We start from the raw sequence: 14806 nt of genomic DNA, 5'->3' as shown, positions 1-14806 counted from the left end.
AATCACAGCTTACTCTCCATCATAAAAATAGGCCAGCAGAACAACGATGTTGTCGCCCAAGATCCAACACAACAAAATAACAACAGAGAGAGAGTCATCTATGAAGAAGGCGTTGTACACACCACTGACACCGAAACAATAGAGGAGGAGAATCAAGCGAAGCAAAATAGAGGCGAAAATCCAAGCAATGAGGACCATTTGACCATTCAGCATTTAGAGAACGTCTCGCACAAGATAGGCGAATTGAAAGAGAACTGAGTCAAGGACTCGAACGAAGCAGAGCAAGAAACGCGGAGCGAGCAGAAAAACGCGCAAACTTGGCACGACAAAACTCCTTGATAACAGAAAAAAATAACCGGCTGAATGAGGATATACAAGCGCGAACTCATACTGGAGAAACAGAAACTCGGATGAGTAGGAGTTCATCAAGGCGAAGAAGAGAACGACATAATGGAAATAGAGAATTGCAAAACAACCGTGCAGAATACGAACGAGAAGTACGCGTAAGAGAACGCGAAAGAGAAAATGCGCGCGACATAGACAGAAGATTGCAAGAACAAACAGAAAGGAGAAGGAATCGAGAAAGAAGGGAAATCCCAGAGCACGAAGTGCAGAGATACGATGGCAGAAGATGAAGCATCTCAGGACGCGAAATCCAAATATACAGAAGAGAAACAGTCTGGAGCGAGAAACCAGAAGGGAGATAGAGAGAAACATGATAGAACAAAGAGGATTGGAGGCGGTAATAGAACTAAGGCAGAGGGAGATGGGGCAGATCGATACGTATCAAGATATACTCCAACAGCTTGAAGAACTCAAAGCAGCGATGAAAAACAATAATAGGAGAGGAGGAGGAAAAATGAAACTAGCAGAAGTTATTGAGGAGGAAGAGCGATCACCCTTTTCACGCGAAATACTACAAGCACCCATTCCTGCCAAATGTGACTTACCCACGTTCTCCAGCATCTTTGATGGAACAGGAAACGCAGTACAACACATGAAATCCTATAACCTCACACTAATTCCATGGGCCCAACATCAAGCGCTGTCATGCAAATATTTTTCGGCCAATCTAACAGGGGAGGCATCGTTATGGTTCGACAATTTGTGCGAAGGATCAGTGACTTCATTCGCGCAACTACAAAGGTTGTTCTTGGGAAACTACATAACTAGCAACCGGGATAAGGCAGGAATTGAAAATGCGTTTAACTTAAGGAAGGCGCATGGAGAAAGTATGCGAAGCATGACCACACGATGGAGGACCATGTGTATCGAATCAGCAGGAGAAGTATCAGAGCAACACTTGATCCTCTCCTTTGTCAATGCTTTGAACGCAACTGATCTCTTGTACATAGAAATATTTTGACTCAGACACATAATTGATATGCAAGAACTAAGGGAGTATCAGGAAGAGTTTATCGCATTGGAAGAAAAGTAAAGGGAAACGGATACCAACTTAACCGCCATCACAGACGCGAACGGAGGAAGTGCGACACTCATGCCGCGAATAACGTTCAATGTCGAAAGTACCCCCGACATTAGACAGGGAAAGTCAGCAAAAGAAAGTACTGCGAAAGAGGCATCTCTATCAAGCAAGGATGAAAAATGGTTTCAGAGATAATATGGGGATAGGCTTCACTCATATAATTATCCATCAAGGAGGTACGATAATCAGGCGGAAGATTCAACAATGATCGAAGAACAGGGTATAACAACAACCAGAGATTTGAGCGAAGGTCATATTACCCACCATTCGAAGATGCGAAACTTCCTAGACTAAACACCTCAATAGAAAATATCTAGGAAATTGTTGTGCTGACTGAAGAAATACCACTACCATGGAATATCGGACGAGAATCCCCACAAGGAGGAAGAAGTGGTGAATTCTGTGTGTATCATCGGTTTCACGGTCACAACACCGCAAGTTGCAGGAATGTGCAAATTTTTTTGTTGGAACTAATCGACAAAGGAAAGTTGAACCATTTTCTGGAGGCAAGCGAATTACCAAGGGAACCACCACCCAAACAATCAGCAGTCATACACCACATTGAAATCAGACAAAACTCAAGGCAGATAAATTCAATTATACATTCTTCTAAAGACATCAGAGACTCATGATAATGTCTTAAGTTGAGTATACAAAAGAGGTCGCAATGGCGAAGAAATACATCTGGTAACGAAAGGTCAACCGCTCGAAGAATGGCAAAAGCATCCAATTTCCTTCACGACAGACGACATGCCAACAGGAGGAGGGATGCATCCCGATCCATTGGTAGTCACCATGACTATACAACCACACTCTAAATGGGAAGAAGGTGAAGAAGAGAAAAAGCGACCCTGGGAGATAAATAAAATCCTAGTAGACACGAGGAGCTCTATTGATATTTTGTTCTACCACGCGTTCAGGACCATGAGGTAAAACGACTCAGACCTGATCACTTCCACGTATACAATCTACGGATTCAACAGTGTCGCGTCAAGACCAAAAATCGAGATTACCATGGTCATTCCGCAGGAACTTTGGAAACGGTAGTCACATTCTGCGTGGTAAACGTAGAATCGCCATACAATACCATCATTGGGAAGCCCTGGATTCATGAAATAATGGGAGTCGCGTTAACTTACCACAGACGAGTCTGATTCCCCATTTCATCTGACAGAGGAGAGATCATAGGGAATTGTACCAGTGCGGAGAGATGTGACGAACTGGATGTGAAGCAATATGAGGGAAAGGCGAAGTTGAAGGAAAAACATAGACAAAATGTTAAAGATGATAAAAGGACAGAAAGACTAATGAATATGATAAGGTCATGAGGAAAAGACTATGCGAAAGAGAAAGAAATCCAGAGCAAAGATCTTGGGAGAAATACAATGGAGAGGAATCAGGTTGAATGCGTTACGAAGAACGCGAATGTAAATCTGCGAAAACTAAGGAAGGTATCTAATTAAACATGGCAAGATAAGAACATTTCGCGGGATTGATCAGTCACGACATTTACCCCCTAATAAAATGATGGAGCAAGGCGAAGCAGCAAAACAAGAACACTCTCAAAAGATAAATATTACATCTTCTCCAGAATTGCAGAATGCATTCATAAGAGCATATGCACAATTAGACTTGCTCAAAACAGGAAGAAACACATTATTCAGCCTGAGGAGAGAGTAAAGAGAAAGTATGAAAGACTTGGTGTCAAGATGGAATACCCAGTACAAAGGAATCTCTAGTCACGCCGCAAGAGATTACTCTGTTCACAATGAAAGCAAAGGAGATACCATAAGTCATCAGTATGAAACTAAGACTGACCTCGCGAAAGTAATGACTGAAGGCGAAAACAAGGATATGCGTCCCGCACAAGTTACCATCTAAAAGACGTATGCAATGATGAAATGATGTAATGAAGAAAACAAGTTGTGTACCAACCAAAGAAACATTAACGTGAAGCAAATTTCTTTCTATATGCGAGCAAGCCAAAGGAGTAACAAAGTCTACTTAATCATCTCGTAAGACCTCAATAGGGGGCAGCAAGTTACTATTTAAAACCTCTAACTAGGGAGGCTGGGTACCCGATTTTGGCGTGTCAACTTAGTTCGCGTGATTGTGTGACGGCGTTTTAGCACAATCACGTAAGAGGCGACCCTAAGCCCTAACGCGCGTCATATTGGAAAATCCTGGAGAAGTCACTTATATTGGGGAGAAACAAAATCCTATTCGTTGGAGGCCACTGAGAACGAACCACTCAGCGAATAATTTCTCCGGCACGGGGTGTAGAAACATGACCAGTGGAGTAGAAGGAGTTCCTGACTTGGATACACTCGGTCCAAAGAAACCCCACTTAGGGTGTGATCTTGTACCCATAAGCCACATAGGAGAAAGGCACGGGGTCACGACAATACTGGTTGTTGAATAACTGAATGGGAGGAGCCCAACTGAAATGGTTAGAGGTGACCTCCTTGAAAGGGCAATTCAGGGGGAACATAAATAGACGTCACCTCCATTAGGGAGCTAAATTGTGTTAAAGACGACAATATGTTGGGGAATTTTACTCACAGAAGTATCTAAGACCTGGTATATTGTTGCAAATACGACCTGAGGAGGTAAAACTACTAACACAGTTAAGGCGAGATCGATGGCAAATGACTCGCAAGAGCACATGGAACTAAGATTTCGTCGCCTAACAGGTGGAAAACCCTACCCAAGGCGACCTTTAAGTTCTATATGTGGGGAAGGCAATAAGACCTTACTTGTGAGGCAAATAAGACCTATAAAGATCATGCGAATATAAATAATAAAGGATCGCGTAGGAAACTGAGGCAGTGAGAAAGTCACGTTGAGGCACGAACGAAAAACATTCATCTTGAGCTAAGTATTATCTAACTTACAAAGTAGGATATTTTAATCACCATAACATGATGGGAAATACTTGAATGCCTATGTCATCATGATACCATGTGACACATACTATATCCAATCATAATAAAGACTTGATTCGCATATGTATCAAACCCCAAAAACATGGCATAACCTCGTACACACGAATGGCATTATGGGAAACAGATATAAATTTAATTTCCACCTTACCTACTACTCGTATTACTCTAGTATTCGTTAAAACCTAACTTCAATGTCGTAGTACTCTAGTATTTGTTAAATAAATATTCTCCCTCAAGCATTGTTGAAGTATCGTTTACATAAACCGTATTCGCGTAACATGATAGAATACTAGTCTCCCTTCAGAAGTGGAAAGTATAGGCAAGTATGGGAATACTAAAATTCATATGCTTCTCATCTCCTCAGTCATACGCCTAGAAACATACTGACATGCATTTCGAAATTTAAATATATAACAGATAGAAGTAGAGTTAGGATTACTTGCCCCATTTTTGAACACAGAAATAAAAAGGGGAAATCAAAATCAAATTACGCCCCCCAATCTTGGGAGCAACCAGATACAGGAACGAATTATAAAGACGTCCACAAATAGAGAAAGGGGGAAAGAAGAAAAAATCTACGAAGGAATGGCATCAGGAACAACTGAAGAAGAATCAGTGGTCTCGGGCACATAATGAGCAGCTTGCTCCAAGACATTAACACCATCAGTGGCTTGTTGACTCACGATATCACCACCACCATCCTGAGTACGGTCTTCCAAATTCCTCATTCTCAATATGCTCGCCCAGAGATGAAGTCGTGTTCAGATCTTCATCCTCTTCGTCATCGCTAACAGGAACCTGAGGATAATCTACATGCGGGAGCCCATGCTTATCGCAAACCCAATTAACTGCGAGCTGAGACTCCTCATTCACACATAGTTAAGACGCCTTGAAATATTTCCGGGCAACCCCTTCCACGAAAGACTGGAATTCCTGGTGTAGAGAAGCATAAGAACGCTCCAGCTCCTCTTTCGCCCATCTTAAATCATCACGCTCCAGACATCGGCTACCAAACGAGAAACTGTAGATAGTCGTCGAGAGGAAGAATCCCGCTTTCTGTGAGCCTTAGACAACTCCTCCTGGGAAGCCGCAAGCTTCTTCTTCAGTGTGGCAACCTCTCCTGCGAAAAAGATGTATCAGGACGGCAAAACTTAAATAGAAAAAAAAACACTGAGGCAGCAATTATGGCAGCCCTTGCGACTACCTTCATTCTGCGAAACAACTACACAATGATCATGTGAAACTACAGGATAATGATTAACATTTTGAAGTAACTGCAGATCTTTTAATGCGTTGTCTCTACTTTGGCGAATCTCATCTCTCTCCTCCGACAATTTCGCTAACTTCGACGCCAAATCATCGAATACATTCTTTTGAGAGCGAAGAGAACTCTCTAATAAATTGCGATCTCGGTGAAGCCTATAATATGCACCGTCAAAAGAAATCTTATTATCCTTCAAACCGTGATTGTCATCCGAAAAGGTCCGATTCTCGTCCAGAAGAGAGCGACTTAGCATATTGCACACCTCTAGAGCCCTGGAAAGTTGACCATACAAGGAACAATGTTGATCCAAACGAGCACGCCAGCCAGAATTATCAATCTGAAGTCCCACTACTCGATTATGTAAGCATAAGCGATCATTCTCTAGTTGATTAATTTGAGCCTTTAAGGTGACGCATTCGCCTCTGGCATCTTTCGCGGCAAATTCAAACTCATATCGCTCGGATGTACGTTTTCAGTTTAGAGCTTAAGCACGAAAGGCTTAAAATCAAGAAGAGCGATACAAAAGCAAAAATGTACATGGAAAATACTAAAGTTCGCAAAACCTCACTTTTAAGCTCCTCATTCTTCGCACGAAATTTGGCAACATCCTTCACCTCAACTGACAGTCTGGACACCTGCTCTCTTAGATCATCTATAGTTTTTTCAGACTTGTAGAACTCTTTTGTCTGAACCAAACGACGACAAAAGTCCTGCAAAACCAGACCATCAGAGCCGATACCAACAGATAAAGGGAGAAAAGATGATACCAATACGAGAAACACTTACCTCAAATTCAACAACGATCAGTTTATCGCGCTTGGAAAGTTGGGGCGACTAAGAATCAGTCTTTGGAGGCGACATACCTCGTGTAATAGAGATTAATCCAGACCAATGCGAAACTTCAGCAGACGCATTGGCCACAACAGAACCAGCGGCCTGCTCATCCTTCGCGACAAAAACATCAGGAGAAAAGCATGCTATCGCCGCAGAAGAGCCTTCATAAGCACGATCAGGAGCAAGTGTAGAAAGAGGTCGAGGCGAAAGACTATCAGTTATCTCGCCCTTTGCTTGTGCAACAAAATCCGGTGGCATCAGCGTTAGGGGACTCACAACATGCACGAGGGCCCTGCTGCGCGAATCTCTCTTCTTTTGAGGAGAACCCTCTTTACCCGGAGAAAGCTTCCGTTTTCGAGAATCCTTTTGCGTCACCCTCTTCCGGTCACCAGCAGGATTCACGGAGGTTTGGATGGATTACGTCTGAGGTAACAGATTTAAGTATGTGAATACTAAAATTAAACAAAGTACCAAGAACACTAACAGCGGCAGGAAAAAAAAATCCAGGTAAAAAACTCAAGCAAAATACATATACTTACTGGGGGGGTGATTCATTAGAAGAAGGGATAGTGGATTGGCTCGACATAGGGTAAATCTCTCAAACAAACAAACTTTATGAAAAAAGGTTCTGTCGAAGCAAAGAGGAAGAAATAAGATGAAGAAGATGAATCTCTCTCTTCGAAAATATTTATTGAAACAGACGAACCGGCTGAAGCAGTAACCGGTCAAGAATTGAAACTTTGATGTGTAAATCGAGAAAAGGTGAAGTTACTGCACGTGGAAATAATCATACGGAAAAACCGGAGAGATGTCGGGCAAAAGAAGGAAAAATGTCACAAATGCGAAGCTTGGATTCTTGCATTATTCCACTTACATAAGAACAACGCGACAAGAGGCAAAATGTATGAGCGAAATATCGCACAAGACATAACTCAGCTTCGCCCCAGATAAGACAGCTCCAAATACGAAGTTATTACGATAATCAAAGATCAAGGCGAATAATATAAGTGCGACAATGTAGAAAGAGTACGAAGAAAAAATCATGCGATGAAGACAGAACGAAGATCGGTTCAAAAGGAGCTGTGCAAAAGACATAGCAAATAGCGCTAAGGATAGCGACATCTTCCCAAAGCCTGGTGAATAAGACAAACTGAAATAAGATCAGTTAACTAAGATCTTGCATGTGAATCTTAGTTGTCTTCTACTAATATATTTTCCTACATTAGGGTTCAAAAGTGATAGAGAAAGAGAGAGATCAGTTAAGAGACAAGTGCTAAGAAAATCATCTAGAGAACCAAGAGAAAACTATTAGAACTTAGCATTCATCTTATATTTCTACATTGTTGTGTATAAGTTCATCTTGTGATCATTGTAAGAACTCCATACATTCAATACAAAGTGTTTGTGAAGATCATATTAGCGTCAAAGTGGTGAATAATATCATTAATGTTTGAGTTGATACACATGACTTAAGCTTTGTGTTATTATCATTACAACAGGTGTAGTTGTGGGATTTTCCGCAACTACAAGGGATTCATAATTTTTTTTGTTGCAAATATCCATTCCCTTATAATCCAGTTTAAAGGAACCTACAAAATGTAATCATACCTCAAAAATTTTAAGGAAATTGAAACAAAAATTGCGCAACAGAGAGAATGCGTATACAAAAATAATCTTATTTCACTAGTACCGCAACTCGCCAAGCTCGCAAACGAACAGTCAGTTTTAAGAATAAGGTCGACTGTCCGTGGGGCATTCTTTGTAATTTATAAAAAAAAACCTTGAAAATCGTAAAAACTAACTCCTCTGGTTAAAGGGAGAAATCCTTATTTTCCCTGTCATATGCACCAACTTTCACTAGTGAAAGTTCTCCCAAGACTTAGCCTTATAAGTCATTCCTGTATACCAGTTAGCAGGTGCTACATATGAAGCTGTAACGATTTCTTTAGTACTGTAAGATTGAACCCTGAATGAAAGAGCTTGTCCTCCCAAAACTGCAAATGCTTGGTATGATGCACCCCAATTATGACTCATACTGATCCATTTGCCTGATTTACTTCCTTTCACCCACATGTTTGATATATCTCCTCCTCCAGCAACGTTCATTACATATACTAATAACCAATACCCATTTCCTTGGAACTTGAATCGGAGTCCTCCAGGTTTCGCACAGGGTACCCTACAAAACAGTAATATAACCATGTTAAGTAAACAAATGCTATAATTAAGCAAAATGAGTAAATCTCATTTACCAATATGCTCGAATTTATGATATAAGTACCTGCGGTATGTAACAGGGACAATGCCAGCTTTCCATTGTGCGAATTTCATGAAAGCAGGTTTGGCCAAGTCGAAATGGGTCCTAGGCGGGTTGCACCATCCACCGTTGTTACTATCTTGATACCAGTTAGGAGGGCAAAGGTTTGTAGCAGTGACAGTTATAGATGGGGAACCTCCATAACACCATTTGGAATTAACACACTTCATTTGGAAACAAGTTCCACATGCATAGCCCTTGTTAAACAATGTTGTGCTCAATGCTGCAGTGTTGGTCCCATATCCACTGTCAAACAAGTTCCCATACCCACAAGCTCCGCCTGCAATATTGACAAAACCGCACATATAAGATTTAGATGGAATTGCATAGATAAGGGTTGCATAATTAATATAAATGTGCATCATTTGTCATAAACGTCATTGTGTTTCATTCATATCGGTTACATACCCATTGTTTCACGAGCAGTTTCATCGCCGTAAAATGTAGCATGTGCATATTTCCATGAGGAGGCACGAAACTTAACAACGGAACCATAAGTTGCAGCTTGGGTAATTGTCGGTTCCGTGATCAGCAAACTTAAGGCGATGCTGATAAGCAAGAAATTAATGGAATTGCAGGAGCTGAAGGAGAAACAGAAAGCCATTGTTTGAGAGGTATATTTGAACACCCTGCTTTCAAGTTTTGATGTGATCTACACTACGGAATGTACTCTATATATATAGGCACCAGGTAACCATTAAGGCATCCGTACTTAGTGGACACCCATGTATGTTAGTCCTTTCTATGTCAACTGAGTACTTTAGGTACACTGGAATGTTTAATAGGAGGAAAATGCGGATTGCATAGATTGAATAAGTGTACAAAGTGTAGCGATTGGAGGATAAGTGGATGATTAAGAATAAATTAGAATATTAGATGTTCATTAGTGGTTTTTAATCATTTCTTCATTTCTTTCTTGATAAAGGCCAAGTTTAGTTGACGATTATTAAGTTCAAGTTGACAAAAAAAAGTAAGAAAATTGAAAGATTCATGGGCCGGTTAATGACGTGAACACAACTAACCTAATGTAGATTGAAAATGGCAATTCCTCTTTGTCAAAGAAACTGTATAATTGCAAGAGAAAATTTTTTTTATACCAATATTTTATTGTGGGAATTATATAAATAACTCATTTTTGACGGGCTTCAAAATTACCCTTATAAAGCAATAAAAATACTCCTCTCCATTCAAAGCCCATCAGGGGCCCATTAAAAATTCGGTGAGATTACTAAATTAACCTTTCTATATAATTAATGTTCGTAAACCAAACTCCAGTTTACTCAACGGAAAGAAAGACGCGAGATATCGAGAGAGAGACAGAGTTGTTCGTCAGCTGGAGGAGAAAAAAAATTCGAAATTTTTTCTGTGAATTCTACAGATTAAATCAGCATAAAATCATCTTTTTCTTCTATTACTGAATCTATTTTCATCAACATCGTAATCAATAACAGAATCAATTGTTTCTTCATCAGATTTGAAATCGTGTCTTCATCAACAACAGAATTTTCTAAATCTTAAACAAATTGGTAATGTTGATTCGTGATTGAAGATGAGTTGTGATTTATTTTATATTTGCATGTTCGATTTGTAGTATCTCAATCTGTTTTTTTTATTTCAGTTTTATTTGTATTTTTTGTTACAGAGATCGAAATTTTGGAAATTCGATTCTTTGTGTTTGATTCTACTGGATTGATTGGTTCACTTACATATTATTTGAATTCGAGATCGTCATTCATATCTTAAACAGGTATTCTTCAATCTCCAATCTCTGGTTTTTGATTTTTGAATTTATGTTGTTTTGAGTTTTAGATCGGTTCATAACAATGTTAGGTTTCAGTTTTAGCTTCAATGTACTTTGCATGAAATATTTTGTTTTAGTTTTGAATTATTCTGGAGTATTTCATACTGCTGATGAGTTAGTAGTAGAATTATTTGGATAATACTGATTGTTTGAGTATACTTGTTGAGAATTATCAATTAGTTAACTGAGAATTAGTAGTAGAATTTCATGATGTTGATCTGTTTTGGTATAATTTTGTAGCTAGAAGTTAGTGTAATCAATTAGAAGTTACAAGTTAGTGTTTATATACTCAGTTTACATATCTAACGTTCGACGTTGAATATATCTTTCACGAGGGGGCGCAGCCCCCGAGTGATGTGCGACGTAATCTGAATTTGTATCTTAGGTTAGGTTTAGGCTTTTTCTTATGCTTTGCGGTGAATTTTTGATCAAGGAGCATTTATGTTCATGTAGTATTTCATGTTGCTGGTTCACATTTGCACTGATCGCATACTAATGTGATGCGTAGTAACATATATGATGTTGTTTATGCTGTTTTTTTGTATCAAAGTCCTTGTTGCTGACATAGAATTTTCATTGTTGATACTGAAAATTTGTACCATATTCAGATTATTTGTATCAACATTGGTTGTTGATTAAGGTTTGTTGGATCAACTTTCATTGTTGATGCAAATAACCTGGATAAATTTCTGATTATGGTTGTTGATATCTGTTTTATTGGATCAACATTGGTTGTTGATTCAGGTTTGTTGGATCAACTTTCATTGTTGATGCAATAACCTGGACAATTTGCTGATTATGGTTGTTGATAGCTTTTGTTTTATTGTATCAACATTTTTTGTTGACAGATTATGGTGTCAACATTGTTTTTATGTTTTATTAGATTTGTTGATCCAATTTGACTGTTTTATTATTGCAGGCCAAAGATGGCTGTTGCAGAGTTCACTGTATCCAATTTGACTGTATCACATGTTGTTTCAGAGTCAACTACTGTCAGCGAGATGATTAGTGTGGTGAAACAATACTGGCCTTATGTCCCTGAAGACCTCGTAGTTTTTGGTTACACTGTAGATGGAAGATCACATGTGATCAATCACGATTTGGAGTTGAGGTTTTTCATTTACTACTGCATCTCCAAAGGGATCGATGTGGTGAAGTTTAACATCCAGTTTAAGATTGTTGTTGAGTATGTTCCATCTTCTTCTTCTGTAGATCCTTCTTCGTCATCATCAAGTTGTGTTTCAAACAACGATGTGGCTATTGTAGAAGATTTGACGGATGATTCATCTTTGGTCAAAATGGTCCCCAAAAAGTCAGATGCTTGGGTCAACATCTTAACCGGAGTAGGGAAGGTTTTTGAAAGTAAAATTGATTGTCGTGATACTGTTAAGAAGTATGAATATCATAGTGGTTACAAACTTGAAGTATGTAAGAGTGACAAGAAACGTTAAATTGTGCGTTGTTTTCACAAGAAAAGTCAAAGTTGTAGCTGGAGGTTTCATGCATCTCTCGTTCCCAATACCAAAGGTGTGTTTCAGTGCAAGATGTTTCACGGAGAGCATGCATGTGATTTAGCTTCTTCTGATCCAGCAAAAGTCAGGATGACAAAGTCTTTTTTGAAGGATATCTTAATAGATGAATTTCGAGCATCAAAGAAGAAGAAGACTGCAGCTGATGTCCAATATCTTCTCCATCAGGAATATGGTATTGATCTCACATATAGTCAGGCATACCATGGTTTACAGTTCACTAAAGAGTCTCTTTGGGGTGATGACATCAAGTACTATTCAGACTTTGTTTGGTATAAAGACTCAATTGAACGTTATAATCCTGAAAGCGTCATCAACTTTGAGTATGATGGTGTAACGAAGCAGTTCCAGAGGTTTTTTGTTGCTTTCGAAGCTTCCATTACTGGTTTCAATAATTATTGTCGTCCGATGATATTTATTGATTGCACTTTTCTCACTGGGAAGTTTAAGGGAGGTCTTATGGTTGCTCGTGGGAAAACTGGTAACCAAGGTATGTTTTTTAATCTTTTTTCTCTTTTTTAAGTATTAAGTGTTTCAACTTTAGTTGTTGAATCACACGATATAGTCTTATATGTCCCTAGATTTCAATTCTATGGATCACATAACTTTGTTCATCCCATAATCATTGTTGTTTGATCCCATAATTATTGTTGTTGATCCATTATTTTCAAATGTTGATACCATAACTGTTATTGTTTATCCCATAATTGCAGTTGTTGATCCCTTTTTTGTATCAACTTTTGTTGTTGTTCCATAATTGCAGTTGTTGATCACATAACTTATGTTCTTAATCCCATAATTCCCACTAATTCTTGTTGTTGATCCCATAACTTTTGTTGTTGATCTCATAATTGCAGTTGTTGATCACATAACTTCTGTTTTTAATCCCATAATTCTTGTTGTTGATCCCATAATTGCAGTTGTTGATCACATAACTGCTGTTGTTGATCCCATAAGTTTTGTTGTTCACCCAATAACTTGTTCATGGATTTCAGTTTTTGTGTATTACTTTTTGAATCTTTGTTTTTTTTTTTTTGTATCTTATAGAGATCTATCCAGTTGCTTTTGGTATTGTACCTTGCGAAAATTGTGAGAGTTGGGAATGATTCTTAACCAACCTGAAGGGTATTATTAGGGAAGACCGTCCACTGACCATCATATCAGACCGTGGAGCTGGCCTTTTGAAGCATGTCCCTATTATCTTCCCAAAGGCTTACCATTCTTACTGTTTGTACCACATGAAAGGTAATATTCCGGTTCCAAAGGGTAAGAGCAGGCAAACTGCTGTGAAATTGTTTGAAGAGTGTTACACTGCCTTAACAAATGAGAAGTTTTTTGCTGCTGCCAAGAGTATGAGCAATCTCAAGCTTGATTCAGTGATTGATTGGATGGTAAAGATTCCATTCGAGAACTGGGCATCTTATGCTTTTCAAGGAGAAAGGTTTGGTGAGAACACATCGAATATTGCGGAGAGTTTTAATAGTGTTATCAAGCATGATAAGCGTCTCCCAGCGCTAGAGCTTGTGGATTGTATTCGTGCTAAGGTAATGGAGAATAACTACAGAGGTTGGTGGAGTCTAGTAAGTGGAATTCTAGAATTACTCCCCGGATGCAAGCTAGGCTCAACAAGAGGGTGACCGACTGCCGTTTCTACAAGTTTAGGAGATCAAGTGATAAAGTCTTTGAAATAATTTCTCCTACTGGAAAGCACATGGTCGATTTGGATGCTAGGACTTGCACTTGCAATTGGTGGCAGAAGCATAGTTTCCCTTTCACCCATTCGATGAAAGCGATGTTGAAGATTGGGCCAGACGAACCTTACAAGCACATCAGTCCGTATTATACCACTGAGTACTATAGAGGTTTGTATGCTCGTCCTATCTATCCTATTCCCGACCATGAAAGGCCTCCTAAAATTAATGAAAAATATTATGTCTTGCCTCCCAATGGTGGTCGAGCGTCAGCTGGAAGGCCAACTACTTCAAGGTACAAGGGTTCTCGAGAGAAAGTTCGCAAGAAAAGGAAGTCTGGCCAGTGTGGGAGACTTGCCTTCCACAACCGTCGTAGATGTCGCAGAGCTCCTTTGGCTCCTCATGCACCAGTGTTTCGTAGGGATCTAATTCCAGGATGATCAACTTTTTGAGGAGGATGTTGTTCTGAAGTTTTACTGGTTGTTTTACTATTTCTCTGAACTTCCTTTTTACCTTTTTATGCTAGTTCTTGAATGATCAACATGGATGTTAGTTATTTTTATGCTTTCCCTATATTTTCTTGTTGGATTTCCTGTGTTTCTAATGACATACATTCTGTTTTTATTTGTTTATGAATGTTATTCTTGTCAGTTTATGTCAGTTTGCAGGTTTACCGGTTTTTTTACAGGAAAAATTACTATATAAACTGTATCAACATATCAATGTTGATGCCATTACTGGATCAACTTCCATTTGTTGAGGCTTGCTGAAAAGAAAAAATTTGCATGGTTACAAGTTAACTACTTTAGTTGTGTATACCTGCAAGCTTTACTATGTAAACAGTATCAACATGTTAATGTTGATCCAAGTCATGGCATCAACTTCCAATGTTGATCCCTCTTACTGCATCAACTTCCATTGTTGATACTTACTGAAAAG

The 14806-nt window shown here is 39.1% G+C and overlaps 1 protein-coding gene across 1 annotated transcript; it reads right to left on the bottom strand.

Annotated features, from left to right (window-relative positions):
* Positions 1 to 8284: 8284 nt before the first annotated feature.
* Positions 8285 to 9470, bottom strand: LOC113273653 (putative expansin-A30). The gene is made up of 3 exons (XM_026523299.1): positions 9255 to 9470; positions 8811 to 9126; positions 8285 to 8708 (listed from the first exon to the last, which is right to left on the bottom strand). The coding sequence occupies exons 1-3, from the start codon at positions 9448 to 9450 to the stop codon at positions 8387 to 8389; spliced, it is 834 nt and encodes a 277-aa protein (XP_026379084.1). The 5' UTR covers positions 9451 to 9470; the 3' UTR covers positions 8285 to 8386.
* Positions 9471 to 14806: the final 5336 nt, after the last annotated feature.

The sequence above is a fragment of the Papaver somniferum genome, chromosome 4 (genome assembly GCF_003573695.1).
Source record: "Papaver somniferum cultivar HN1 chromosome 4, ASM357369v1, whole genome shotgun sequence".
NCBI classification, from domain to species: domain Eukaryota; kingdom Viridiplantae; phylum Streptophyta; class Magnoliopsida; order Ranunculales; family Papaveraceae; genus Papaver; species Papaver somniferum.
Note: the sequence above shows the minus strand (reverse complement) of the source record. Positions and strands in the feature narration are given on the sequence as shown.

What these genes read in the sequence shown, in the direction of transcription:
- LOC113273653 (XM_026523299.1), bottom strand. Translation starts at nt 9,450, where the DNA reads ATGGCTTTCTGTTTCTCCTTCAGCTCCTGCAATTCCATTAATTTCTTG. An exon ending in AACTGCTCGTGAAACAATGG is followed by an intron (nt 9,127 to 9,254) that starts GTATGTAACCGA and finishes TCAATATTGCAG; the next exon opens with GCGGAGCTTGTGGGTATGGG. An exon ending in GTCCCTGTTACATACCGCAG is followed by an intron (nt 8,709 to 8,810) that starts GTACTTATATCA and finishes ACTGTTTTGTAG; the next exon opens with GGTACCCTGTGCGAAACCTG.